The following is a 27,677-nucleotide window of genomic DNA, read 5'->3' on the forward strand; positions in this document are numbered from 1 at the left end:
ATTAATCTGTGAATTATTTTCTCAATGAATCGATTAGTTGCTTTATTGATAAAATGTCTGAAAATGTTGGGGGAAAATCGATCAGTTGAAGACTTTGTCCTCAAATGCCTTGTTTTGTCCAAACCTCAAGCACATTTAGTTTACTGTCATAGAAGAGTAAGTAAAGCAGAAAATATTAAAGTTTATCAAGCTACAATCAGAGAATGTTGAGGTATTTTCCTTAAAAAAACGACCAAGCCAATTAAAGGTGCTCTAAGGGATGCTGGGTAACGTCACTTCTGTTGATGTTCAAACAAAACAGAGAGCTAGATCGCTACTCCCTCCCCCTCCCTCCCGTGCAATTGAAACTCTCCTAAACGTGCATCTCGTCGGTGATTGGCACAAACAGTTTACGTTTTTATAGTCTAGGCTGGCTGTATTCAGGGCACAGGCAGCTAGCGGATGGTGAGGTGATGTTTGTTGCTGTATGTGACAAAAATGTTTTAGCTTAGAAACCGCGTAACATTGCTTAGAGCACCTTTATCCGATTACTAACATAGTTGGTGATCAATTTAATAATAATTGTTTAATCAATTAATACAGCCCTACTCTGACCGTTAAAAAGTAGCTAATCTGTTGTAATTATTCCTGTTTGTTTGATTTTGATCACAGGAGAAAGACATCACCCCAGACCCGCAGCTCTTGGATAAAGTGAATGACGGCGCCAGCCAAATGGAGGTCATGCGTTTCCACAGCCAGTCTCTCAGCCAGATCCCTTCCGACCTCTCAGACATCATTGACTTCTTCATCGCTCTCACCATCTGCAACACTGTGGTCGTGTCCTCCCCCAACCAGCCCAGACAAAAGGTACACCTATGGCAACTTCCTAAGCGGTTATGACAAACAGACATGGAACAGGCTTGAAGATAACAATCAAAACAGAATAGAGTCTGTGTATGTGGACTATTTTCTATTCGGATGTCGCTTGGTTTACCTTGTGTTGTTTAGCCATGGAAGTAGAGTTTTTAGCGTTGTTGTTGTGCTGTTATGATAAGCAGTGGTGTGTTAACAACAGAGAGAGATTTTTTGTATCGGTGTTGGATCTCAGACTCCATGTTTGTCCTTTTATTTTGTTCATCTCCTTGCTCTGCATTGTGTTTGCAGTGACAGAGAAATATTTTGGGTGTGGTCATTCCATCCAGGGTTAGTGATATCCTGTTCAGCTGTGCTGGCCAATGCCCCAGAATGACCCTGTGGCACAGACACTCTCTCTCACAAAACGCTGCGAACTCTTTTGACATCTTGGCTAGTGGGACTGGCAAAAATGTTAACCGCAGCTTCTGTATAGAGTATACATCAGCCATGTGCTAGACCCTTTCTTCCATGAACAAATGACGCACGTCCACTGTTGATCTCTTTAATTAACAAGAGAGCTTGGAGGCAAACGGCGATCTCCAATAGAAATAAAAAGCTTAGCTGCCTGCTGTGCCCTCTTCTGTCTATTGTTCATGCTTTATTGGTTCCTTCATCTCACTGAAAGGCTTCTGTGCGCTTGTCGTTGGATCCAAGAATTGGATTGATTTTGATTTATGCCGACTGTCCAAGCCCTCAGTGGGCTTACTGTCTCAGAGAGAATGACAGGGGGGTGATGCCTTATCATTTTTTATCACAGAGCTGTTGCCATAACATGCTATTTCATCTTGTCATCTTGGTGGGGAAAAGTTTACATGGCTAATGGCATTTGTTAATACTGTCATAAGTTACTTCTAGTTTCATCATGAAGAAAAAATAATAATTCTCTGTACTATTGTGCATTCATTAAATTATGCTCAGTATGCCTCTATTAATCACTTAGCTCCATTTAATCCATCCTGGTATTGTTTGCCTGTGTAGGTGCGGAGGTTCGAGCTGAAGTCCCCTGTGAAGACCATTGAGGACTTCATCAAGCGATTTACGCCCAGCCGCCTGACGTCTGGCTCCAACAGCAGCAGCTTGTCCAGCCTGGTCACCAACCGCTCGTCCTCCCACCGCGGCTGCTCCAGCGTCCTGTCCTCGCCTTCTGCCGACAGCACGCTCAACAAGCTGGACGAGGAGCGCCGAACCGCCGCCAACACCAATGCCAACGCCACCGGCACCCTGGACCACGCCTTTAGCCCCGTCCCGGCATCCGTGGATGGAGCTAGATCGCCCTGGGCAGCGGCAATGGCAGAGGGTGAGCTGCGCTACGAGGCTGAGTCGCCGGACGAGGCGGCGCTGGTGTATGCGGCTCGGGCCTACAAGTGCTCACTGGTAGGCCGGCTGCCGGACCAGGTGACGGTGGAGCTGCCTCACCTGGGGAAGCTAACGTTTGAGCTTCTACATACGCTGGGCTTTGACTCAACCCGCAAGCGCATGTCGGTGGTGGTCAAGCATCCGCTTACCGACCAGATCACCGTCTACACGAAAGGAGCTGATTCAGTCATCATGGACCTCATCAAACCACCTCCTACAGGTAAGCATCCGCTGCACAATTGTTTGGTTTTTTTTCAACTTAAGTCAAAAACAAAATCCTATGGTCTGTTGAAATCGGAGTACATTGGCAAGGAGGACTTGCACTCTGAGAGACCAGTAAGCACCAGTGTTGGGAGTAACGGCGTTTAAGTATAACGGCGTTACTAACGGCGTTAATTTGTCAATAACGGAGTAATCTAATTAATTACTTTTTACAACGTTACAACGCCGTTAACGTTACTGGACGTTAAATGCGGTGCGTTACTTACTTTGCATTGATTGAATAAACTGTGTAATCCGAACGCACCCCTGGCTCACAGCTATTGAGGAGGTGGGTTAATAACGAAGTAAGCGATTAGGATTGGCTAAGGCAGAGTCATGTTTCATGATAGCCAATCAGAGCCAGTGTTTTTACACACTTGCCAGCACACGCGCCACACACACGCAACAGCTAAAGTAGAGATTCGATGAAACAGCAGAGGTCAGGAGCAATCCGATGAAAAGTTGGCATTTTCAAGGTGGAGATATAAGCACTACTTCAAATTCATTGTGGTCAAAGGCAAGAACGTGCATGTAATGTGTACATTATGTCCAGGAGCGAAGACTTTGTCGACATCCGTTGTAAGCAACTCTAATTTAATGAGGCATCTCACACACGCTAGTGGCCAAAAACACTGATAGCCCCCCTCCACCAGAGATGATAGCTCGCCATCCACTAGCAAAGAAGGACTCGGAGGAATGTCCTCCAAGCAGCAAAAGCTAGATCTTTCTGCCTCACAACAAAAACCTATGACACAGGCTGAAGTCAACCGTAGGTCTGTCGATGTACAATTTCCCCTTGGGGATCAATAAAGTATCTATCTATCTATCTATCTAATAAATATCGAAAGTTATGTAGCCTACAAACACCTGTCTGTTCTACTAATTTCAACTGGCTTTTCAAAACTGCTCAAAAAATCCAAATTCTTTGACATATAGCAACTTTTTTTTTTAACAGTAACGCAAATAGTTACTTTCCCTGGTAACGAGTTACTCTTATCATAGAGTAATTCAGTTACTAACTCAGTTACTTTTTGGAACAAGTAGTGAGTAACTATAACTAATTACTTTTTTAAAGTAACGTTCCCAACACTGGTAAGCACACAAGGTTGGTTATTAGACCACTGTATTTTAGTTTTTTCCTTATTTTTTCAAAGGTTTAAATCTGTTGAAATCGGAGAAATATAGAACTAGAATCACTGCCATGCTGCCGATAAAAGTATTAATTCAGATTTATAAAGCTAGCCTTTGTTCATTTTGTACTTTGTCAGGTAGTACAGGTACAGAGTAAGAACAAGGTTTTTCACTTTGGCTAGCTGAAACGAATATGCAACCTGTTAAAGAAATTACTCAAGAGTTTTATTAGCTGTTTATACAGACATCGCAATAATGTAGGGTAAGCCAACATTTGTTTGCTTCCAAGGTGACACTTTGTTGCACAAAATGTGTCGTCACAGTTCCTCAAGCTTTGCATTCTGATTTGTGCCATTATAGTGAATCATTGCTGAGGCCTTTACACAAGTGTTAATGGGTTCTTGTTGTTGTTCATGTAATGTGAAACAACCCTGGGCAGTGTTAATCTGTGCTACCAGTGGGCAGGCGATCTGGACTTGTACTTGTGGTGGTATCTGATTCTTGACAGCCCAGCAGGCTGCGCTGAAGGGAAGGATTGATGGTTGCTGGCCTCCAACCAAAGTGGCCACAAATCATTAGATACCATCTCCACAGTCCAGTGCCAGGACAGTGCTCACTCGTTTTAACGAATGGAAAAGATACTCGCAGCCAGTCAGTCACCTATGATTAATTACTTCCAATTGCGTCTTGTTTTTTTTTTTTTTTTGCCTAAACACAGGATGCCATACTGCATGTTGTAATTGGACCTCATAGTTGATGTGGAAATCCATGTTCACGTCCCGTTCCTCATTGGCTCCTGCCTGAGAGTGAATAACTTTCTTACTGGAGATGGGATGTAATGTGATTGGAGATGCTTTTACAAGAATATTCTGTAGCAAAGTGCATGTCATTTTCCATCTGATTCTCATCAGTGAGTGTTGCCTCATTCTTCGAAAATAACAGACGAGTCACAGACTTAAAAATGCTCTCATCATCAACACATTGATGTAATGTCTAACTTCTGATTCGTAACATAAGTTCCACACAAATTCCTAGAATTGACAAGTTTATACATAGTTATTCCAAAAAAAGAATTCTCATACCGAATATTGATAGAAATATTATGTAGCCTATAATGCTGTTTAACCCAGTAGAACATTGTTTGCGTGTTGACAGTTGACAGGATACATTGTATACTAAGAAAGGGAAATGAGTGTCTGGTCTTACACGCTCCTAGGACACCATGATAATCTCACGGCTGGCTCTGGCTCGAGAAGCATGTGGCTTTTTCCTGCCATGCTGAGAGGCTCCTGTAAACCAGACGCATTCTTCCGTCCATGGCCGCCCTCCCATATTACAGGCCTATTTCAGGAAATGATCATGAATCACAGTGTTATTTCCTACTTTCGTCCTTTCCCAAAACAAAAGGGAGAAAGCCAGGTGTTTGTTGCGGTGTTGTTGTTGACTTCTTTCAGAGCTAGATACTCACTCTGCTCTGCTGTGGTTGAGAGATGTAGTAGAAGGGGCCATTTTTTTATTAAAGATGCGGTTTTGCTGTTTTTATTTGTAAACATAAAAGTGCTTATAGGCTACATCCCCAGTTGTGGAGTGATTATGATGGATCAGTTAACAGACAGTGCTACCCATTTGCCTGAGATATTTTTGGCATCTCTCTCTGTTTTACACATTGAATGCACAGGGATGGGGAACATGTTTCCCTTATTCTTTTAAAATGACTTGCCAGAATTGCACCTCTATGGGCAAATGTTTTGAATTAGAAATACATGTATATTTAGTGGCAAATTCCATTGGCCTGTCTTTAAAGTGTCCCTCTGCTCAGTTGCACCTCAAACTTCATAATTTTGCCCTCTTGTTCTACATCATATTATAGGAAGACATCAAACAATCAAATTGACCTTGTGATGTTAAATGTAGTGGACAATGTCAAATTGTGTGATACCAAGAGATGACAGTGAAGGACCTTTCAAAACCTCTCTGATTTTCAGAATGACTTGGTTGCAGGGAATAAAAAATGTAAAGTATGATTTTAATGTCTCCAGGAGAAATTTTAATGTGCATATTGTCCTGTGAGGCTATTGCAGACATTTTGCCTTGATCGATTCAAGTCTTGTTTTTTTTTTTCTGGGCAGGTGATACACTGTGTTCTCCCACCCCTGTTTAATGACTGTAGATTATTCCTGGTTCCCCTGTGTTTTGAAGGGCTCGGTGGTTATAAAGTGTTCTAATGGTGAAGGTGGTCTCTCTCGTTAGTATTCTAGGCATGCAAAAAGCTACACAGGCACTTTTCTGTAACCGTGTGTACATAGAGACACTAGCCCACTGTCTCAAGAGTGCTAACCTGGGCACTGTCCTCTTTTGTGGTTGAAGCACCATGATGACAACTAAAATAGCTCATAGATGGAAGCCCATTAGAGACAAAAATGTGTGTGTTTTAAAGAAAATGGCATGGCATGTACTGTATGTTTAATGTCAGTAACTTGCTTGAGTTCAGTAACCCTGGTCTTATTTCTCCATCTTGACCATAGTGTCTACTCCCCTGATGATAATGTGCATTGTGGTTTTCTGAGAAAGTGGCATGTCAAAGCTTTTTAGCAGACAGTCAGGTGAATCATTGTGTGAAAGCTTTGCCTCAGCAGGCAAAATTGGAAGGTTTGCTTCACCAAATTGCATCATGGATAGGTCTAAAATAAGAGCCTCTTAGGAGCTGGTTGAGGGAAGGGGGGTTTAAATGACACATCACTCCTCCACATGCCATGTGCTATTGCTGTTTGACACAAGTGAAAACAAAAAAGCTCAGACATATTTAGAAAGCGGCATCCAATTCTGGATTAATAGTATTGGTTGTCATTATGAGAATCACTGTGTTTTTTTATATGAGCTAGGATTTACAACTAGAAGGTGTTTGAGTTAACATTTGTTTGTTACATTTTTCTTAGCTAAACACAGAAAATTAACACGGTCTTTTCTTGACACAGCTGTGAAGAGACACTTTGTCCCTAACTTTCTCTGTGTGGAGTGTGTGTGTGTGTGTGTTGACAGTCATACACACTCCCCATACACCAGGCTCCACCATCACACACACTGGCCAGCGTTTGCCTTGCCTCGCTCCATGCCGCAGGGGGTGTGGCTGGCCAATTAGCACGCTAGCTTCCCTGACTAGCACACAGTGGCTCCATTCACGCTCAGCTCTACGTATGCATCCAAAGGAAGGAGAGCCGGTGTGGAAGGGTCTGGTCATGCCAGAGCTATGAACCCCTCTGCTCCGTCCTTTGATGGACATAACCAGCAGACATTGTCATTATGTAACCTGGGGCAGCACCAGGCCTCCAGGAGTAGGTAAAACAAACATGACTGAGGCTTGAGAGCTGTTTCAGTCTCTTGTTCAACCAGGCATACAGAGGTGGAGACTTGTATACTTAAACTTAAAGCTGCATGTCATTACTGTAAGCTATACCACTTTAGATGATGGAAATGTCAATAATACGCTTAAATGAATTGGTGAATAATGGATTATTTTGACCGACACATCTGTGTTGAAATGTTTGTCAATAGGTTTAATCACATCATTTATACAAGTACTTACAGTAAATGATACTGTTATATGTTAGCATATATAATCGGTAAGATAAAATATACACACGTTGGTGAGAACCTTACTGTAAATCAGAAAGAGATGAGATTATTTCTAGAAATAGTAATTTTATGTGCTTACTAGCAAAAGTATGGGCTTAGTATCATTATCTATGACTGATTTTATTTCACTGCAGTGTTAGTAGGATTTAAAATCATGTCAAGGTTACTTGTGTTCAAATTTATTAGAAATGATCCTTCTAATTTTGATTGCGTGAATTCATTCCTGTAAGGATGGCAGTATATTTCCATCTTTTTCCTCCAGTACTGTCAAGCAGATGAAAGATTTATTATAATCAATCACTTACTTGGACTCTAGGGACGTTATTAAACCTTGAATACAACGATGCCATAACCAGGTCGGCATAAAAAAACAGTGCGTCCCTCCCATTGCCCTCTCGACTCTCGTAACAAAGAGTGCTGTGGTGGGGGGAGGCCTAGTCAAGGAAATCAGTGCAATTTCTTGGGTCACTTGAATTGAATATTTGAATGTGAAGCCGGGAAATGTCCTTGAGTTGAGTTTTGGATTTTTTTATTTATTTATTTTTTTTTAAAGTAATAAAAAATGAAGAAAAAAATCCTCTTGGGCAGTTGTTGATGGAAGGAGCGAGACGAATGAATCATGGAGTGAAAATGAGGCTTGGCTCTGTGCGAGTGTGACTTGGCCAACGCCGAGCCACGTTGGGAACGAATCATCTCAAACTGTTTGTTCCCTCTGACGTGCCAGCGAAAAAGGAAAGGCTGAAAAGACAGAAGGCATCGAAATGTCTTCCTGCAAGAGCCAGCTCTCGGCTCACCCGTCAATTAATGCAGGCCTTTGAGAGTGCATTAGAAGGATCTGATAGAGGCAGCTGGATTTACCCTGAAGACTCAGAGAGGGGCTTAGAACTGTGAACTACACCCACAGTGAATTCAGGAAGCACTTGCGTTTTTGCACTCACATGTTGTTGTGTTTTACGATTTCATGCAGTTTCATCAAATGTTAAAATCTGATTGAAATGTTCGTCTCTCTTTTTGAAACTAAATAATCAGACAACCCCAAAGGAAAGCGGCAGAGGAAAATCTTGCACAAGACCCAGAACTATCTAAACCTCTACGCCGCTGATGGGCTACGAACCCTCTGCATCGCCAAAAAGGTACCCACACAAAACCCATCTCCTCCCCAGCCTACATCTCTACACACACACAAACACTCTTTCTCTCTCTCTCTCTCTCTCTCTCTCTCTCTCTCTCTCTCTCTCTCTCTCAAACCCCTCTAGCCATTTCAGCCTGTGATAGATATGACTAAGCTGTAGCACGTATGAAAAAAAACCACCTCCTGTTCTAGCAGGGCTGGGATGGATGGATAGATGTGTGTGGCATTCCTCCTGCTCCAAGCAGCACGCAGTGCAGATGAGCCCACGGAGCCGCCCTCCCTAAGTGCCATTTCCAGTGACTCAGCTCCAAGCTGCCATGCTTTCCCTGGCTGCTAATTTATGCTCTCACTCTCCTCCAAATTAATTATGTCCGTGTTGTTTTTTTCTTGCATATGCGGTCGGCCTCCATATGATGTGACAAAGATACTTTTTCTTGAGGTTTCACATGTTCCCATGCACCAGTTGTTGCTGTTTTTCTCCATTCGATGGCAAATGGCTTTGAGAATTTTTTTTTTTTTTACTTTGAAGCATCAAGTATCTTTTTTTCAAATAAAAGCATTATGCAGTATTACAGAACGTTCATTGATAATTCGTCATGGCCACATGCAATCTCTAGAAGGTGTGCCAGTCAAAGAATGTGGAAGTTTACTTGTATGACCAGGTCTGAGAATCTGATCAACCAATCCTTACCAACAACACTAATCTACCTAGAGACCTTGAAATAACTGTGTGTGTGTGTGTGTGTGTGTGTGTGTGTGTGTGTGTGTGTGTGTGTGTGTGTGTGTGTGTGTGTGTGTGTGTGTGTGTGTGTGTGTGTGTGGCAGGTCATGAGTAAGGAGGAGTATGCCCGATGGCTGCGGTGCCACCTAGAGGCTGAGACGGCCATCCAGGGCAGGGAGCAGCTGCTGTTCCAGTCGGCCCTCAGACTGGAGACCAACCTGCACCTCTTAGGTGAGACTGAAATGCTCCTCAACACGCTTTTCAGGGATGGGTACAGCACAAGGCCACATTCCACACCTACCATTTCAGGCTTCATGAAACAATGTCCTAGTACATCTCATTCAGTACATTTAAAAAAAAAAAATTGACATTTTCCTGAGAATTCACGCTAGCGAATTGGCCCAACCCACCCCACCACCTTATCACTGCTAATGTAAGAGCAAAAAATTATTTGTTGAGCATTAACTGATGCAGTGACAATTCCCTTTATTGGACACATTTTTGGGACACTGTGGGCAATATAATGCATGTAGTTTGGATCCTTTTAATGCAGTTGAATGACATCCCCCCCCCCCCGCCCCCCTGCAGGAGCGACGGGCATTGAGGACCGGCTGCAGGATGGCGTCCCGGAGACCATCGACGCCCTGAGGAAGGCTGGCCTGCAGATCTGGGTACTGACGGGAGACAAGCAGGAGACGGCCATCAACATCGCTTATGCCTGCAAGCTGCTGGACCCCGAAGAGGAGATCATCACCCTCAACGCAGACTCCCAGGTGAGAAGAATTTCTTCTCTAACACGCCACCATCCCAGAGCTGCGTGCTTATACAGAGCACTACAACAGCTTTTTGATGGTGCTGTGGTTGTATGTACCACAGGGTTTTGTGCCCGTTGAGATTTCCCAGGCACGCACGGCAGCCCTTTGATGGTGTAGTGGAGGTATCGTAGAGCTGTATGCTTTAGATATTTCCCCACAGTGTGAGTGTTTCTGAGTGTTCTTTGTGTGAAGCTCTGAGTAGTTCTCCTGCCCTTCTTTCTTTTACCACACTTGAGGGGGGCGGGGGTCTTTCAGTAGATGCCCCAGCAACAAACATCAGAATGTGAGTTGGGACATTTTTGCTGGTATTGTTACTTCAAGGTGGAATTACTGTTTTCGTTTGTTTGTTTGTTTTAACTGAAAATGCTGCATGTCAGTCTCTGGGTTATCATCCCATACGTGGAGGTTTCTAAATCCCCAATTTTCATTTAAGAATCTGCACTCTCCTGCACGTCTCCCGACTCCCTCCCCAGCGTATGGGTTGTATGAACCATCTCCCATCATATCTCCCCTTAGTTCTCACACTATGTACAAAGTATGTGTTCTCATATGAGATGCTATCAGATTGGAGCTGACTACTGCATCATTTCACTGCAGTCACTGTGTACCAGAGCTTGTTTTGGCATGGCTGGTTTATCCGCTTGCCAGATGTTGTTTGTCAGCTCTCGCTGTGTGGCAGATTTCTGTGATCTCTGGCCTCTCCCCCCCTCCCTGACCTCTGCCCCCCCCCCCCTCCCCCACTGTCCCTCACAGGAGGCCTGTGCCGTGCTGCTGGAGGAGAGCCTGCACTACATCCAGTCCAAGTTCCTGTGTGGCTCCTCGCCCCCCGCCCACCCGAGTGCCACCAAGCAGCAGCAGCAGCAGCAGTTCAGCGCCTTCCACCTGTCCCCGTTCTCCTGCTCCCCTGCCAAGTTGTCGTCCTCGACCTCGTCCTCGGCGTCTTCGTCGGGGCCGTTCCTGGTACACCGGCTGGGCCTGGTGATCGACGGGCGGACGCTGGCCTACGCGCTGGACCGCAGCCTGGAGGACAAGTTCCTGGCGGTGGCGCGCAGCTGCCGCTCGGTCCTGTGCTGCCGCTCCACGCCGCTGCAGAAGAGCATGGTGGTCAAGCTGGTGCGCAACAAGCTCAAGGTCATGACCATGGCCATCGGTAAGTCCCAACCCCCCCCCCCCCCCCCCCCTCCGCTCTCTTTTAAACATCTCCTGCTTAGATGCTTCAGTGGGCAAAGCATCCGAAAACAATAAAAAAATATTATGTGCATGATAAAACAGATGTCTCCGTTGCAGGTTTACAGCTCATAGTCTTTCTTCTTTGTTACAGTGACATCTATTGCATATTTAATTGTAACAGGAAGCCCTAGCAGAACTATATAGGCATATTTTGTGGGATGACATGTCACGTTTATAGGCTTGTCACATTGCCTTACGCATGGGATTTATGTTAGTCAATTGGTCTGTTTTTTTTTGTCCTGTCTCACATTATTTTTACTCATGATACTTGACTTTTCCAGTTTTACTTCCATTTGGGAAAGTTTGACTTTTTTTCCCTCTGCCCCCCTCTTTCCACAAAGATGGTGGTAATGGAAAACTAGCCCTAAATAGATCATGTGTTTGTGAGATAACTGGATATCTTTGGGCAGATTCAAGGAAATAGAAACAAAATACAAGATGCACACACACACACACAGTTTCAACTTCTTATCATACCACACACACACAAGATGTCAGTTTGAAATAATCCACTATGTACTCACTCACTCACTCACTCACTCACTCACTCACTCACTCACTCACTCACTCACTCACTCACTCACTCACACACACACACACACACAGACACAGACACACACACACTCTTCATCTGAGTGGATGTTGAAGATTGATTGCAGAATCTGTGTCTCTGTAAATATTTTAGTGGTGTTGCAGGCGCGTGCTTGTGACGGTACGTCTCTCTGCTCCTGCTCGTCACCTCGTAACAAGCTCACACTGCACTCCAGTTAATTACCCAGATGGCTTCCTTCACAGAACAGCTTCAACGTCTCTGACACACACACTCAGACGTGCACACACAACACACAGACACACACACAGTCTTACTTTCTCACTCATTCTTTCACACACACACTCTCTCTCTTATGCTCATTCACTCCCGTCCATACTGACACACAAATGTGCACACACACACACACACACACACTCACAAGCATGGGAGGGTTATTCTGGGACACCAGTGAACTTTGGAAGTTGAGGAATGAGCGAGATGTAAAACAAGGTCTTTCAATATCCTGCTGCCACAGCGAAGGGCTACATTTGCTTTTGTTTTGTTCTTTATTATTATGTATTTATTTATTTATTTACTCCTTGACAAAAAGCACCTGCATAGTCCCAGAGCTGCTGCTGCTGCTTTTAAAAGCCTCCGGTCACAAACTCAGACGTAATCAAAAAATCTGAATCCGTCTGCGCGTTCAACAACAGTGATTCATGGAACAGGGGCATATTTGAGCCATATTTATAATTTATGGTCTGTGGAGGCAGCGACACACACAGAGAGAGAGGGAATATGCAGGGCATATACTCAGGCCTGATTAATTACAAGTCCTGAGCAGCTCTGGGTTTTGGCACGAGTCATCATGTGAGTGCCTCCGGAATCTCAAACTTCCACATCCTCCTCTAATTACTCTTGATGATGAGCTGATGTTGTTTCCCTAAGTGTGTGTGTGTGTTCTACACGTCGTCACGCCACTTCCTCCTCAGACCTGGAGTCAACAGCACTCACACACATTTTTCATCAACCCACTCTCCTGAAACACACCCTTACATACAGTGGCGTAACGAGCCGGGCCCTTATGCAGGATTATCAAGGCGGCACCCTACTACAGCACGTTATGATGCAATGTCCACAAGTACCATAAAAAGGACAGGATGGGATACTGCCTATATTACAGCACGCATATACAGAGATTAGATGATTGACAAAATCGGGAGTAGCCACGCGCACCACAGAAAATTGGTGACGGCGCACCATAACGCATGAAAAAACACTGAAGACGGCACACCACAACACACTGTAACTGAACTGAACACTGCTATGACTGCACACACATAGGCCTAGGCCCAAATACATAAAAAGATGCTGACTTAAGTCATAGGCTAGCTGCATTTTCCGACATTTTCTGACCAATCGAATGGCAAGTCCAGAGACGACTCTGTCCTATTGAGCTCCTATTAGCTTTATCAGTTTCAATTCAGAAAAAGAATGCTCTGCAGAGCCCACTGTCTCTGGGATGGTAAGAAAAAGCATGAAAACAGTGCAAACCTCCCTGAAACTCAGTGATGCAGCTGTTCTCGGTTATCAGCATCATCGTCAGCTCTTGCACTGTTTTAATTTGTGAAATACACTCTTTTAAGCATGCACGGAATGACAACAGTTGCATTGGAAAAATCAGTAGTTATCATCTCTGTAAATCTCCACCAGCCGGTTTGCTTGCAAAAACAGTTAAGTGTCTCAGGCTGTAGAACTTTGAAATTGTCCTAGAACAACGTGTTTACTGTTTTGCACGCAATACACATGTTCACTTACCATATCCCACAATCCCACACACACACATACCTATACACATGCACTGACTCCCACACCCTCCCTTTGGTGCCTATTGGAACTGCACCTGTTTGTGAGCATATCCGGACTCACAAAATCCAGCTTTTCAGAATCTGCCTAAAACTCTCACATCTGCTGTCCTGCTAAAATAGGAGTGTAATAGATAACACTCTCTCGCTCTCTTTTCTCTCTCTCTCTCTCTCTCTCTCTCTCTCTCTCTCTCTCTCTCTCTCTCTCTCTCTCTCTCTCTCTCTCTCTCTCTCTCTCTCATTGTGTTGGTGTAGTTAGGGGTGCTACATGGTTGCTTATTAAGGTGTTTTTGATCCATATAGTGCTTTCATAAAGGGGTTTAAAGAGTAAAAAAAAACTATATCTATCTCGCTCTGTCTCCCCCACCCCCTGCTGCCTGATATCTGGCAGTGAAGTGGAGCCCATTTCTGTTTCCCAAGCTATCAAGTTCAGGAATGCATCCATGCTATCTTCACCTCTCCTACTCCAAGACATGCACACACCCACACACACACACTCATTCTTTCCTGCACACACACACAGACACATAATATTAACACTCCCATGACTTTCTCAGGTCTACTGCACACAGTATTCATGTGGGGACTCTTTCTTACTCACTCTTCTCTATTATTGTGTTACATGCTCCAAATGTAAAGCACTTTGAGCGGCATTCTGTGTATGAAAGGTGCTATACAAATAAAGCTTATTATTATTATTATTATTATTATTATTATTATTATTATTATTATTATTATTACTCCCTCCCTTATGGATGGGGCTGATTTCTATAGTGGTGACATTTATGTAGTGATGTGATCTCTCTCACACACACACACACACACACACACACACATACACTCACAATCTTTGTGCAGGGATGTGTGCATGTTTAATTCTACACTTGGGTGTGATTTGTTTATTTTCACGCTGCTGCGACTGCTGAGCCAGGCTGAGCGTCTTTGTGGAGCGCAGTGGGGCATAAATTGGAAGCACATCCTTCTTTTTTTTTTTTTAATCTCTCACCTTTTTTCTCATTTCCTATACCCTCTCTCCCTCCTCTCCTCCCATCCCCTCCCCTCTCAATTGGAACATTAATCCTAGGTGATGGAGCCAATGATGTCAGCATGATCCAGGTTGCTGACGTCGGCGTGGGCATCTCTGGACAGGAGGGAATGCAGGTAAGGAGAAAGCACACCTCCACTGCGCTTTTAACGCATGGACCGGGGAGGACTGGGCAGAGGGGAGATGGACGCTGATGAACAACTCAAGAGGGGGAGAAGGACTCTAACACACCAGACCAAGTCATCTAGAATACAAGGAGAGAGTGCTTAGGGGGTGAGAGTGAGAAGAATGGGCTCTAAGGGGGGGGGGGGGGGACAACAGGCAGTGACCACAATGTGGAGAGAAAGCACTGAAGGGGAGACTGCTTGGGTAAAGTTGAACTGACTGGGTCGACTGCATGTGTTAAGGGTAAAGGTTAAAGGTAAAGGTCTCCAGTGTTGGTTTTACCATGAGTGAAGAGCCTTTGGGTGGCAAGGGTCTGAGGAGGCACTAGTGATTGAGTTGGCATCTGCCAGCATGCCCCCTTTGCCCTCTGAGCACCCAGTACTGTCTCACAGCAGTGGGCACGGACCGGGCACTGGCCAGATTTGGCCCGCTTGGATGTCCTGCCAGACTGGCCCACCTGGCACGCTCCTCTCAAATGGCCATCCCTATAGCCCCTCAGAAAGGTGACCCCAGCATATTATTGATTGAACGCTCCAATTAACTTGCGTGGGCAGTTTCTCTGGAGCACTGGGCAACAGCTGGTGTCGGCAGTATATGCTCCGCTGTCCATCTCTCTTTTGAAAATGCCGGGGTCCGCAGATTAATTAGCGTTCATTAAAAAATGTACACTTAACGAGACCCCAGACCCTCTTTGGGAGTCCTGCGTGTGCTGAGATGCTTCGTTTACCCGCTTCTACCCTCCCCTACACCACGGCTGCTGCGGACACATCGCGGCCTCTGGTCTCAGGATTAACGGTCCGCTGGTGTCGTTGGCCTATTCCCCACACGGCAGTTTGGAAGCCGCCACAGCAGCACAGCTCGACCACTCATCATTATACTGCTGTATGTCCGACACGGCTGCTAGTACGCATGGTGATGGATGAGTGACGGGTGCTGGGTTGTTTAGGGGGCTGAAGGTGCCAGTCAAAATGTGGCTAATTAAATCACAGGCAAGCTGAAGCGCTTAAAGGTGTGTGTGTGTGTGTGTGTTTGTGTGGACTTGGGGAGGGGCAAAGCCTCGTAAAACCGTTTGCATGATGGAGAGGCGTTTTGAGCAGCCTGGAGTGGAATTCTTCATAATTCTTTAATGTACGCTAAGTGTTTCGGAGGCACTGTTTTATGATGGACTCTGATGAAAGTGCTAAGGCAAGCTTTTTGGGCAAAGTTTGGATGAAGGTCCCTTTTGTCCTTTTTTCCCACTCTTTCCTCCCCTCCCTTCTGCACCCCACCCCTCCCCGCCCCTCCCCTGCAGGCAGTAATGGCCAGTGACTTTGCCATGCCCCGCTTCCAGTACCTGCAGAAGCTGCTGCTGGTTCACGGTCACTGGTGCTACTCCCGGCTGGCCAACATGATCCTCTATTTCTTCTACAAGAATGCGGTGAGTTTTCAGTGTTACACCACAGAAAGCACAGATATGTAAATATATTTTTACACTGTACTGTGTTTTGATATTTTCATCTAAGACCTCAAGAGCTGCTGGAAATGTTAATTTCCCTATGGGCTTATTTTACTATATCTATCTATCTATCTATCTATCTATCTATATATCTGTCTAGACTGTGACCTGTCTGTCTATTTCAGTTAGCCTATGAGCTGGTTTGATGCTCATTGAGCTCAATGCAAATCAAACCAGCTAATAGGCTAACTGAAATAACACCCATGCCAATCTCTAGGTATGGTGAAGGGTATGTGATGATGTGGGGCTATTTTAATTCCAAAGGCCAAGGTAACTTTATCAGGATGCACAGTATTCTGGATCCATGAAATAACTGGCCTTTAAAAATAAAAATCTGCCTGTCTCTATGGGAATTTAACATAGGGGTGTCAATACTTATGACCCCTGTATTTTAAGGAAGAACATTTATTTATTTATGATACATTATTCATTCACTAAGAAAATCAGTGTCCTTAAAGGTTGGATATTTCCTCATTTTTTACTTAAGGCATTAAGATCAATTTCCAAAAGATGATTTTATATTCCTCTTTTCAGTCAACTTTAGCATGGGTGCCAACACTTTTGGCCATCACTGTACAACATATGCAGAGTGTGGGGGGCTTCCACCATATTCGGTGAAATCAGCATTTTTGTGCAAGGCGACACCGTATACAGTATGTGTTCATGTCAGTAGAGCATCATGGGCGGCAAGCCTGTTTTGCATATGCTCCTCATGTTTTCATTTTTTCCCCATTGTCAGCCTTTTCTGTTGAAGCGTACCATATGGACGTGTTCACCTACACGAAAAAATGTATAGTCACATTTGCATGGGTGGTTACCGTTTGCAGCATCAGCAATTTCTGCAGAGAAAATCTTTTCAGCTGCATTTTACTTGGTAGAAAACCCTGCATTGTTTATCCAGGTTGAGTGTTTTGTGTTTTTTTTTTTTTTGTGATGTCAGCCGTTTTCTTTGTGGGAATGCCTAAGTGGCCCATTCTCTGTGAACCTGCTCAGTTCTTAATGAAGATCTATTCTTGTGTGGTCCAGAGAGAGTCCCACGGGTAATGAAGATCCATCGCCTCTAATGACACCACAGCTGCAGGCCCCCAGTGTATTCACAGAGGCTTCCTAACCAACTCTGTTTATCCTTTCATTCATTCAATCCATTTTTCTCCTTGTGCCCCTTCTTTCTCTCTTTCTGTCATATTCTCTCCATCACTCACTTGCCCCCCTCTCCATCCTTCTCTCCTGGCCTCCTGCAGATGTTCGTGGCGCTCATCTTCTGGTACCAGTTCTACTGTGGATTCTCCGGGTCGGCCATGATCGATCAGTGGTATTTGATCTTCTTCAACCTGATGTTCTCGGCCTTCCCGCAGCTCATCACCGGCACGCTGGACAAAGACGTGTCCGCGGAGACCCTCCAGGAACTACCTCAGCTCTATATGAGCGGCCAGAACTCGGAGGTGCCACAGCAATTACCACTTATTTCACTTGAATTGTGTCAGTCCCACTGCTAATGTCATTCTGTGGGTGGGTGTGTGTATGCGTCTGTGTGTGCGTGGGTGTATATGTGTGGGTGTGTGCACTCGTGTGTTTGATTGTGTATGTGTGTGGGTGTGTTTAATTGCATGTGTGTGGGTGTGTGTGTGTGTGTGTGTTGGGGTAGCAAGGGAGACAGTGGAAGAAGGATGGAGCATGGCAACTTCTATAATTTTGTGTGGAATATAATCAGTTGATCTCTCTGGACTTGCGATGCTAGAGGTAGCAGCATTGGGAAATAGCTTTTTAAATCGTCAGAGGATTATATTCTATTACAGCCATCTATCACTGTTGTGGTGTTAGAATTGGCCAACAGTGAGTCATTAAAGCAGAATGCCCTTGCCATAGGTTCGTCACAAGCCATAACCTTATACAGCTCAATTAGAAGGGCATGTCAGTATCCTCCACTGAAGCAGATGATGGTTGACTCTATCTGAATATAAACTACATGACCATGTGTTCTCTCTCTTTTGACAGGAATATAAGCCATACATGTTCTGGATGAATATGATTGATGCCTTTTATCAAAGCCTTGTCTGTTTCTTCATTCCTTATTTTGTGAGTTTTACCATCTTTCTTACTTAAAATGCCCCCAGGTAATATGTTGTAAATGATAAGTAGTGTTAAATACATAAAAAATAGGTGTATATACTGTATATAGTATAATATAGTATACTAAGTATATACTTCTAAGTATATACCATTTAACCTCTCCCTCTGCTTTCCTAGGCGTATGCTGACTCGAATGTGGACCTGTTCACGTGGGGAACCCCCATCATCACACTGGCTTTGTTTACCATCCTTCTCCATCTGGGCATTGAGACAAAGACATGGGTAAGGCTGTTCTCTGGGATGTGAATACTAGTTTATTCTTCTAAACAGTGAAGATATTTACACAAGCGGACATGTTGAGGAGGATCCATTTAGCTTAGCTGATGCTAACAATACCTCACAATATACTGTACCTAGAATTCGTGTTGGATCACCTCTGGTTTAATGCAGCCTTCATGAGTTAGACCACACTGATATCCCAACACCTGCAGTCATCCTATGGGATTGGTATGACTAAGGTAGAGGTCAGGTGTCCATCCTGGTGTCCCACTCATAGTAATGCTGCTCAGGAATCTGATTGGACTCCTGGCTCTGGGCCTGACATGTGGGAGAGTGTGACAAGCCTGTGGATATTTATGCATGGAGCCTGGCTGATTAGATTGAACCAGAGGACTTCAGCGGGATTGGAGGTGATATATCTATCAGCTATGGCTCTGCTTAGCACTGCCACCACCGCACGCTACACCACCCTGGCTCTCCCACAGTGCTATTTCACTAGGTCGGCACGACACGGACGGTGTGGCCGTGGAATAACTATTGGCTTTACTTCCCTTCGTACCCCTCCCCCCCCCCACACACACACACACACACTGACACACACAGAGAGAGATGCGTGTCTTTTGCAGGTAAGCATGTGTACGGTTCCCCGCAACCTGCTCAGATGGTCCCAGTTACGAGGCAGTGGCGGCAGAGATTTACGAGGCCTGATTGGATTAGAGCTCTTTCCATTACGGCCAGCCTGTAAATTTACGCCTGTCAGATTTTGCACATGAAAAAAATGTCCTTTACGCCAGCCTGGCTGCCTCCTGGCCATTGCGGCTCTCCTGTAGGGAGAGGGCTGGTGTGCCCACACTAAGAGCATGAGTCCCTGGGGGCAGCAGCATCAGTGTCCCATACTACATACGGGCCCAGTGCCCACAAGTTTGATTCTGGCCAGAAGTCATTTCTAGGACTCACTACCCCCATCTCTCTCTCTCTCTCTCTCTCTCTCTCTCTCTCTCTCTCTCTCTCTCTCTCTCTCTCTCTCTCTCTCTCTCTCTCTCTCTCTCTCTCTCTCTCTCTCTCATTTTTGACGGTCCAATCAGTAAGTGCTAAAAAAGCCCAAAAATAAACATAGTTTATTACACTTACTTATTTACTAATTAACTCACCCAAAGCTGTGCTGGATGGGGCTGGCACGGGAAAATCACTGAACACCGAAGCAACGCGTAAGTGAAAAGGTAGCTAGTGTTAGCGATTTGCTAATGACAGATGCGATGCCTAGCCTCGTCACTTGCCTCCCGATCTCAGTACAGGGTGGAACTTAACAGTTAACCCAATGCAGGGTACATAAGTGACGCCAACATTTTTCAAAACCGTTCATACTGAGTGCAAAATGTAATCAGTTCTGCTTTCAATCAAAGTCCTTTTAGGCAAGTCCCTCCGCTCTGTGTCTCCTCATTAGAAAGTCTCTGTTTCAATGCTTTTGAACTGAAGTTTGTTTCTTGGATGTTTCTGCTCTACTCTCATAGTTTGTGTGCGTGGGATGCATGAGGTAGTTTATTGTAGCTCGTACACCTATTGTATGGGAAGCTGAGTCTCACCTAAGGCCATCTGAGGTGAACTGCTACTGGTCAGTCCGCTCACCCCCCACCTCCCCGCCTCCAACACCCCCACAACCCTCTTCACAGGATGGGTGTGCGCCGGCCAGATTGTTGGAGATGTTTTGGATAGGTGTTGGCCAGGTCCCTCGCATCAGCAGATGGGTGTGCTCCTCTCACGCATACCTCAGCTCAGTAAATCAGTCTTCTGTTCTTTACGCCAGCCAAGTCTACAAACTTTGCCCGAAACACTTTGGCACTGAACTCATAGATATGCCTTGGAATACATAGACATGATGTTCATGTGAGATTTCAGATTGGGTCATTAGCAGGGTTTAAAGTTCTCGGGCACTGTGCTGGAATTCAGGGATGGGCCAGGCTTATGAAGAGGACAAATCAATAAATATTTGTCAAAAAGAAACCATGTGGTTTCAAATATTCCCGATTTCAGACACACAATTATTTTTTTTTACGCTCAGCATTAGTCATCACCATGGCAGACCCCACTAGTTAACTTCTCATATCTTCCCTGATTCACACGGAAGTCGGCATTGCTGAAAGTAACAATCTCCATTCTCTCCTTTCTCTTTCTCTTCCCTTCTGTGGCCCTCAGACGTGGATGAACTGGGCCTCCATCATGTTCAGCGTGGCGCTCTTCTTCACGGTGGCCCTGTGCTACAACGCCTCTTGCCCCACCTGCTACACCCCCTCCAACCCCTACTGGACCATGCAGAGGCTGCTGGGAGATCCGCTCTTCTACCTGCTGTGCTTCATCACACCGTTCACCGCGGTGCTGCCCAGGTAGGCTAGACTCAAACACCATTGCGTCTTCTCCAAGTCTAAAAACTGTTTATTTGTCTTTGTGTGAGTCTCAGTGCTTTCTTTCCCGGATATGCCAGCCCAAATGGCATGACAAAATTATAGATTATACAATCTGTTCATTTGTTTTGTGTGATATGCAGGGATACAGACTTTACTTCCATCTGTATGAGTCTCACTGCTTTCTTACCCAGATAGGATAACCCAAGCACCATTAGATATTTATAAATTATATAATCTCTTCATTTGTCTCTATGATTTGCAGGGATACAGACCTTACCCCCCCCCCCCCCCAGAGAATTTTGCTGAGGCACTTTATACAATTTGTACTGCCGACACTTGTGTGCTTTCAATAAAAGATCTGGGGGAATCTGTGCAAACACAGTTTGAAAACTTTTTGTCCTGTGCGTGCAGTGCAGTACAGTGCTGTACTGGTGATGTGTTCGTTCAGATAACCACAGTATCCTCTGAGCAGTCTCACTCGGGGAGTAGCACACAGGGAGTCTATGCAGAAAGTGTGTTCACATTCAGTAGAGGTTAGGCTCTGAAGTCCCATGATTCATAACAAGCCAGTGATAACACAATGCCTACGTGTGTTTATTCCTGGGAGCTTGTGTATGTGTAGTGTATCGAAGCAATGTGGTGGTGTTTATGTTTCCTGTGTGTGTGTGTGTGTGTGTGTGTGTGTGTGTGTGTGTTTCCACAGATACTTCTACAGGGCTTGTCAGGGCTCACTGTTCCCCGGCCCTGTCCAGGTCGGGAGGCAGCTGGACAAACTCCCAGCCGAGACACGCAGGAACCTCCTGAGCCTACAGTGGATGAAGGTGGGTTCGTTCGGCTCACTGTTTGGACCCCGACCCTCCTTCTTTCCCTTCCCCAGGGGTTGCGGGCCGAGGTCACGGCAACCCCACCCCAGCTCGTCTTCCTCCTCCTCATCTTCATCATCTGCTTCCTCGACCTCCAAGAAGCCAGAGGCGCCGGATAGCACTCTAAACTCTAACAGCCTGGAGACGTGGACCAGCTGCCCAAGCTCCAAGCCGACGGTCAACCAGCACACAACCAGCGCTGGTGGCGTCCAACAGCAGGACAGCGGGCAGCCCCCCTCCTCCCCTTCCCCCTCCGCGTCATCGCCCCACCCAGACAGTAAAGGGGAGCCTCTGGTCCCCCCCACAGACACAGACACCCTGCCGTACACCAAAGAGCCCAAACGGGCCAGGGGGGCGCCGCCTTCGCCATCGTCAACGGACCCCCCCGCCTTCGAAGTGGTGGAGCTGCCGTCGGACTTTAGGCCGCTTGGCTGGATGACCTCCACGCCACTGCTGGCGCCGCAGCCAGTGCCCCAGCACGAGGGCAAAGCTGGCAATGCTCAGGGCGGAGCCCAGAGGCGGGACTATGAGGGCGAGGCCAGCCCCATGCACAGACTCCTCCCCAAAGAGGGTGGGGCTCATCGTGCCCGGGGCTCTGACTGTGAGAAAGAGCATGCCCTCAAAACGACTCTACTCTGATGCCTTCACCCACCCAACCCCCCCCCCCCACACACACACACACACACACACACATTATGCAGATTCCGTTTTGCACGTTATTTCTAAGAAATTTTTATTCTATTTTTCTGGAGGATTATTTTATAAAAGCTATAAATAGGTACTATACATTATATATGCATTTTATAGTAAAAACTAAAGCCAAATGAGGAGAGAATTTGTGAGATTTTGCTTATGCTTCTGCAACTGGAGTGTATCTGTGTGTGTGTGTGTGTGTGTGTGTGTGTGTGTGTGTGTGTGTGAATGTGTGTGTTTTTAACGCTGGAATGTTTTGTTTTATTTAAGTTCCATCTCAGAACTGGAGGCGGTGTTTGTTTCTGTTTGTCTCAGTCTAAGCAGAACCATTTTGTTATCAGTGTGTTCAGATGTTCTTGTTCTGGCTTTGACTTTGAATCCTGCACATGTTTGCAGACCTTGGCTCTGGATTCGCTTCAGGATAGCACTCCCCTCAGCGGTCTCTCTCCTCTCTCTCTCTCTCTCTCTCTCTCTCTCTCTCTCTCTCTCTCTCTCTCTCTCTCTCTCTCTCTCTCTCTCTCTCTCTCTCTCTCTCTCTCTCTCTTTCTCTCTCTCTCTCTCACACTGACACTAACAACAGCTGAAGCTGTTCTGCTAACCCTTTACTTTGTCAGGACCTTAAAGGAGAAATCCGGCGAGTTTTCACATAGATCTCCGTTTCTCGAGGTCACTGAGTGTTGTTGGTACGGAAGAAAACGAAAATAATCGGTTTTACCTAGTTCGAGTTGCTACAGCCAGCAGCTAACGCAGCCAGGCAGTTACAGTGCTACACTCTGGGGCCATTTCTGTGAGCTCCCATGTACATGCCCACAGAGTGTAGCGCTGTAGCTGCCTGGCCGCGTTAGCTGCTGGCTGCAGCAACTCGAGCTAGGTAAAACCGATTGTTTTTTTTTTGTTTTTTTTATACCGACAGTTCTTGGTGACCTCGAGAAACAGAGATCTATGTGAAAACTCACTGGATTTCTCCTTTAAACTGTGCCTTAACCACCCCATCATGAAGACCAAAACGCAACTGGCAGATTTTAACTGAGGTTCTTGACACCAATTTGTGCCGGAAAGCTCAGCTTTTTCATGAGATCCTTTTGCATGTCTAAAAGACTGATCGGGGAGGCCGCCTATGTTATGCTGTAAGTGCAATGGGAGAGAGGTGATATTCCAGTGACACTTGAAACTGAATCTAAGGAGCTTATTAGAGATTGTCCCAGAGAAGTTCCCTTTACCCTGCTGAGCAGGAGGGCAAGCCTCAGACCAGACCAAACTCTTCTCTTATTCACCTAAGGGCTCTCTTAGTATTCAATGATGCCAACATTTGGATTGTCTAAACTTGTCTTTGATACTTTACTATGCTGCTTCCCCCAGTCAGATAATATATGTATGTATCTGTATTAAACCGTTATTATAGCTATATATTACAGTATAGACAAGTATTGATATATTAGTTCTTCACACTATTTTATGTGCTGTAAGGTAGTTTCCATGCCGATTAGCTGTATTTCAGTGCTGTTTTTGGAGACTTGATATGTGAACATACAATGCCAGCGAGACATACTCTTGGGACTATTGGGAGTGTTTGAATGGACTTGAGGATAATGATCTATTCACAACAAGACATTTCTGTGTAAAATGATGTGGTTTTCTTTCACTCATCATGTGCTGAACGTTCACACTAATTCTGTAGCATGTGTGTAAGCTGTTCAGTTTCTTTCTGCTGGTTCAGTTTACATATTCGCTTGCCACCACTTGTTTATGTTCTGATCTGTGGCTGTGTTTAAATCAGACCACCACTCTGTCTGGGCTTCACCATTTCATCCATTATGTTCTATAAAGCAGGAACCAGGAAGTGCTTCAGATGTTTCTTTTTTTTTATTGGTCACTAGCCCTCAGAATATTTCAAATTGGAATGGAGGTGGGATCATGTTGCCTCTGAGGGTTTGGTATGTGAACACGGTCAGAGCAGCAGTGTAGTATAGGGCAGTGGTGGGGCTGTATAGATCACACAGCCCCACCACTGGAGTGGGTGAAATCGAGTTATGTGTGAAATAAATGATATCTCTGGTGGGATCACATCGAGGGCACGCACCCCTAACACTGCCACAGGCCAAATGATTTGCCATTATGTTGAGAAATGACAGATGACACGAAATGAGTTACAGGACAGAAAAGTGAATTTGTTTTTTAGGAGATGATTTTCTGCCTTTCACATCAGCCAAGACCTTTTTGTGTGTGTGTGTTTTGTTATGGTTTGTTTAAGGTTTCTCCTCCAACAACTGACCTGGGAAAAGTCAGTTGCCAAATGCATGTTATCTGTTTTTTTCTTTTTGAATTTGCACAGTGTTGAACATTACCAGAGCAATGCTCCAAAGTTATATTTCAATGTAGTCTTTTATCTTTGAATCCAAAGGACCACCATCTTTTGATGCACTTTTAGAGTCTCTATGATGACTCTAAATGTATTCAATGCCAGAGTTATTCCTACTCATCTCTCTAATCTTTGAGTTCCTCTTACCATGTTCATGTTGAACCTGTACAAATGTACCGTCTCGTTCTAAAAACCATTCCATATTTATCAGCGTATTGGGAGGTCAGTGTTGTGCCTTTGGCATGACAGAGAAATGGCCCCTCCCCCAGTGATGACATGCTGACATTGCATTCTGGGATGGTAGCATGTTAAGCCATTGTACATTTTGCCGGCACTCAGGTTCAAGTCAAACCAAATGCATCCCATGGCATGTTAAAACGTCTTGAGCACTAACCAGAAGTTGTTTCGTTTTTTTTTTGTAGATGTTTGTGGAGAAACATGGCCCAGGTCTCTCCATGTGCATATGTTTGTGTTGACCGCACACACTAGCGGGCTCATTGTGTGTATGTGTATGTGTGTGTGTTTGTCTGTGTTGGGCCCATTTTGCCATCAGCATGTTTACAACACAACACCATGTGCCTTGAACACTGGATGCAAAGAAAAGTTGTATCAGAAAAGCCTTAAAGTATAAATGTGGCTCTTTTATTTACTTTGACTGGATCATAAAATTCAATAAATGCAATTGATTTTATATATATTTCTCTTCTTTTATGAGACATGAAAGTGCATTATTCAGCTGTATTTATGTGTGTTTGTGGCGGGGGATTGGAATGTGTCCACTTGGTGCTGTCTGTCCCAGATTCCAGGTCTGTCGGTGCCTGGCTGGGCATCACATGCATTAACACAAATCAGTCTCTGACGCATTCCAAAGCAACTGCTCTCACTCACACATGCTGGGCTCCTTTCACAGGAATGTTCACTCCTTCTCTCTCTCTTTCTCTCCACCTCTCTTTCCCCCTCACCCTCATGTTCTCTGTTTCTTCCTCTCTCTTTCTATCGTGCTCACTCTCTGTTGGTGTGTCTGCACCTTGCTTTCTGTTTTCCTCTGTTATTGTTTTCTCTTCCTTTCAGGTGTCTTTGATTTGAGAGTGTGTGTCTGTCTGTCTGTTTGGTTCCCTGGTTGTGGAGATTCCTCCCTGCCTTTCTCATATCCTAATGGAGCTTTTCATACTGTATTGGTCTCGCTCACTGTTCACAAAGATTTAATGTTTTGCCCATTTGTTTTTTTTTTTTATCTTTTTGGCCATCATCTGTTGGAAGCCCTCATTTTCAATTGTTCTGTCAAACTAAGGTCCACAAGTAATGTATCCATTAGTTAGTAACTGTTCTGTTTTTTTTCCCTGTCAAGAACAATTTTTTGTCTGTCACTTAAATAAATTTATGAGAATGCTATCCTTGTCTCACCTTCCTGAGCAGGAGATCTTTTGTCACATGATTTCGTTGTGATGCGTCCAGTAAGCATCAGTTGCTCTTACAGCGTAACCGAAGCGGGCAGTGGAGTTGTGACTAATGAAACGGGGCTAATGGAATTATGTTGCCTTGGCGAGCTCTGAGGGGCATAGGGGACGTGCGTGGCATTGGCATAGCCTGCTGCCGTTTACCATGAAGGGCACAGCTGGAGGGCTCCTCTGGGGCGGCATGGGCCCAACTGCCAGAGAGGTGCATATGGGCCCAACAACACTGCAGCTTCACAAGGGGCCCCAATGGCATGGAAAGTGTGTGCATGTTTGTGTTTCTGTGTGTATTTGGTTGAGTGTGTGTGTGTGTGTGTGTACAAATGTGTGTGTTTGAGAGTAGAGTGTGAATATTTTCTCGGCTTTGCAAAAATCCCTGGGGCTGTAGTTTTAATAATTCATTCAAGGTTCACCGATGCTGCAAAGGGATTCATTTTTCCTCTCAAGCGCTGTGTACTGTATTTGCCAAATGAGCGTAATCACCACAATGCCCAGTTGTGCAGGACTGGAACCTTAGTAAATGGCACAAATATTAATGTGGTGATTGCCAAGCCATTGCTCCATCATCATCTCCTGTAAAGGTCAGAAAAATAAGATGTTTGTCCAGCAGGAGACCAAAGGGAAACTACCTGATCCAACACGACCACGTGATTGAGTGGTCACACACCTTGGCCCTCACAGACCTGAATACACACACGTACAAAGACAAATATGTTCAGTGAGTGTGGATCATTTCCCACTTTCTTCACTGTACCCCTGATAGACCGAAAAACTTAACTCTGTCTCCTGCTGCTATTTTCGCAGAGCAAATACTTCTACTCTCCCCTGAGACGCCACAAAGAATCCATCTTGCTTTGTCCCCAGAAAACACCTAGCTCCTCACTTTTACTCCTAAACAGAAAGGAGAGTTGGAGTGTGTTGGGTGTGTGTGTGTGTGTGGGGAGGGGTTATGTGAAAGTGCTTAAATATGATTGGGGTGGGGAAGATGAATGATCTTTGGCCCTCAGTGTCTGTGGTTGGTCTTTGCGAGGTGTGTTTAGCATCTGTGGTCCCCTGGCAGCACGAGCCGAGCGGTGGAGAGGTTATTAATGAATTTCCTTTAAGGCACAGCGGGGCAGGAAGGGGAGGGTAGGGAGCTACGTGAGGAGTGCAGCGGACGGCTCTGCTGATGCTGCCGTTCACCACTCTGCTCTGTTTTGGCCCAGCTTGGCTCAGGGACGGGCAAATTACTGACCGCCGCTGCACTTTTCAGAAACAACTTCCTTCATCTTGACACGGGAGA

At 45.2% G+C, this 27,677-nt stretch overlaps 1 protein-coding gene across 1 annotated transcript in view; it reads left to right on the forward strand.

The window, feature by feature from the left end:
* The window catches only part of atp10a (ATPase phospholipid transporting 10A), a 39,224-nt gene extending 12,891 nt beyond the window's left edge, over nucleotides 1-26,333 (forward strand). Inside the window, exons 9-21 of the mRNA XM_076278573.1 lie at nucleotides 652-846; nucleotides 1,873-2,470; nucleotides 8,305-8,408; nucleotides 9,233-9,359; nucleotides 9,717-9,901; nucleotides 10,697-11,093; nucleotides 14,655-14,731; nucleotides 16,072-16,197; nucleotides 17,517-17,717; nucleotides 18,271-18,351; nucleotides 18,523-18,627; nucleotides 20,818-21,005; nucleotides 21,730-26,333. Coding sequence (XP_076134688.1) covers nucleotides 652-846; nucleotides 1,873-2,470; nucleotides 8,305-8,408; nucleotides 9,233-9,359; nucleotides 9,717-9,901; nucleotides 10,697-11,093; nucleotides 14,655-14,731; nucleotides 16,072-16,197; nucleotides 17,517-17,717; nucleotides 18,271-18,351; nucleotides 18,523-18,627; nucleotides 20,818-21,005; nucleotides 21,730-22,528 — 3,183 coding nt within the window. The 3' untranslated portion in view covers nucleotides 22,529-26,333. The remainder of the gene's footprint in view (nucleotides 1-651; nucleotides 847-1,872; nucleotides 2,471-8,304; nucleotides 8,409-9,232; nucleotides 9,360-9,716; nucleotides 9,902-10,696; nucleotides 11,094-14,654; nucleotides 14,732-16,071; nucleotides 16,198-17,516; nucleotides 17,718-18,270; nucleotides 18,352-18,522; nucleotides 18,628-20,817; nucleotides 21,006-21,729) is intronic.
* The last annotated feature ends 1,344 nt before the right edge of the window (nucleotides 26,334-27,677 follow it).

This window comes from Alosa pseudoharengus, unplaced genomic scaffold (assembly GCF_046254945.1).
Source record: "Alosa pseudoharengus isolate Yale_2024_CS ecotype anadromous, Long Island Sound unplaced genomic scaffold, YU_APseudo_1.1 YU_APseudo_1.1_scf_11, whole genome shotgun sequence".
Classification (NCBI taxonomy): Eukaryota; Metazoa; Chordata; class Actinopteri; order Clupeiformes; family Clupeidae; genus Alosa; species Alosa pseudoharengus.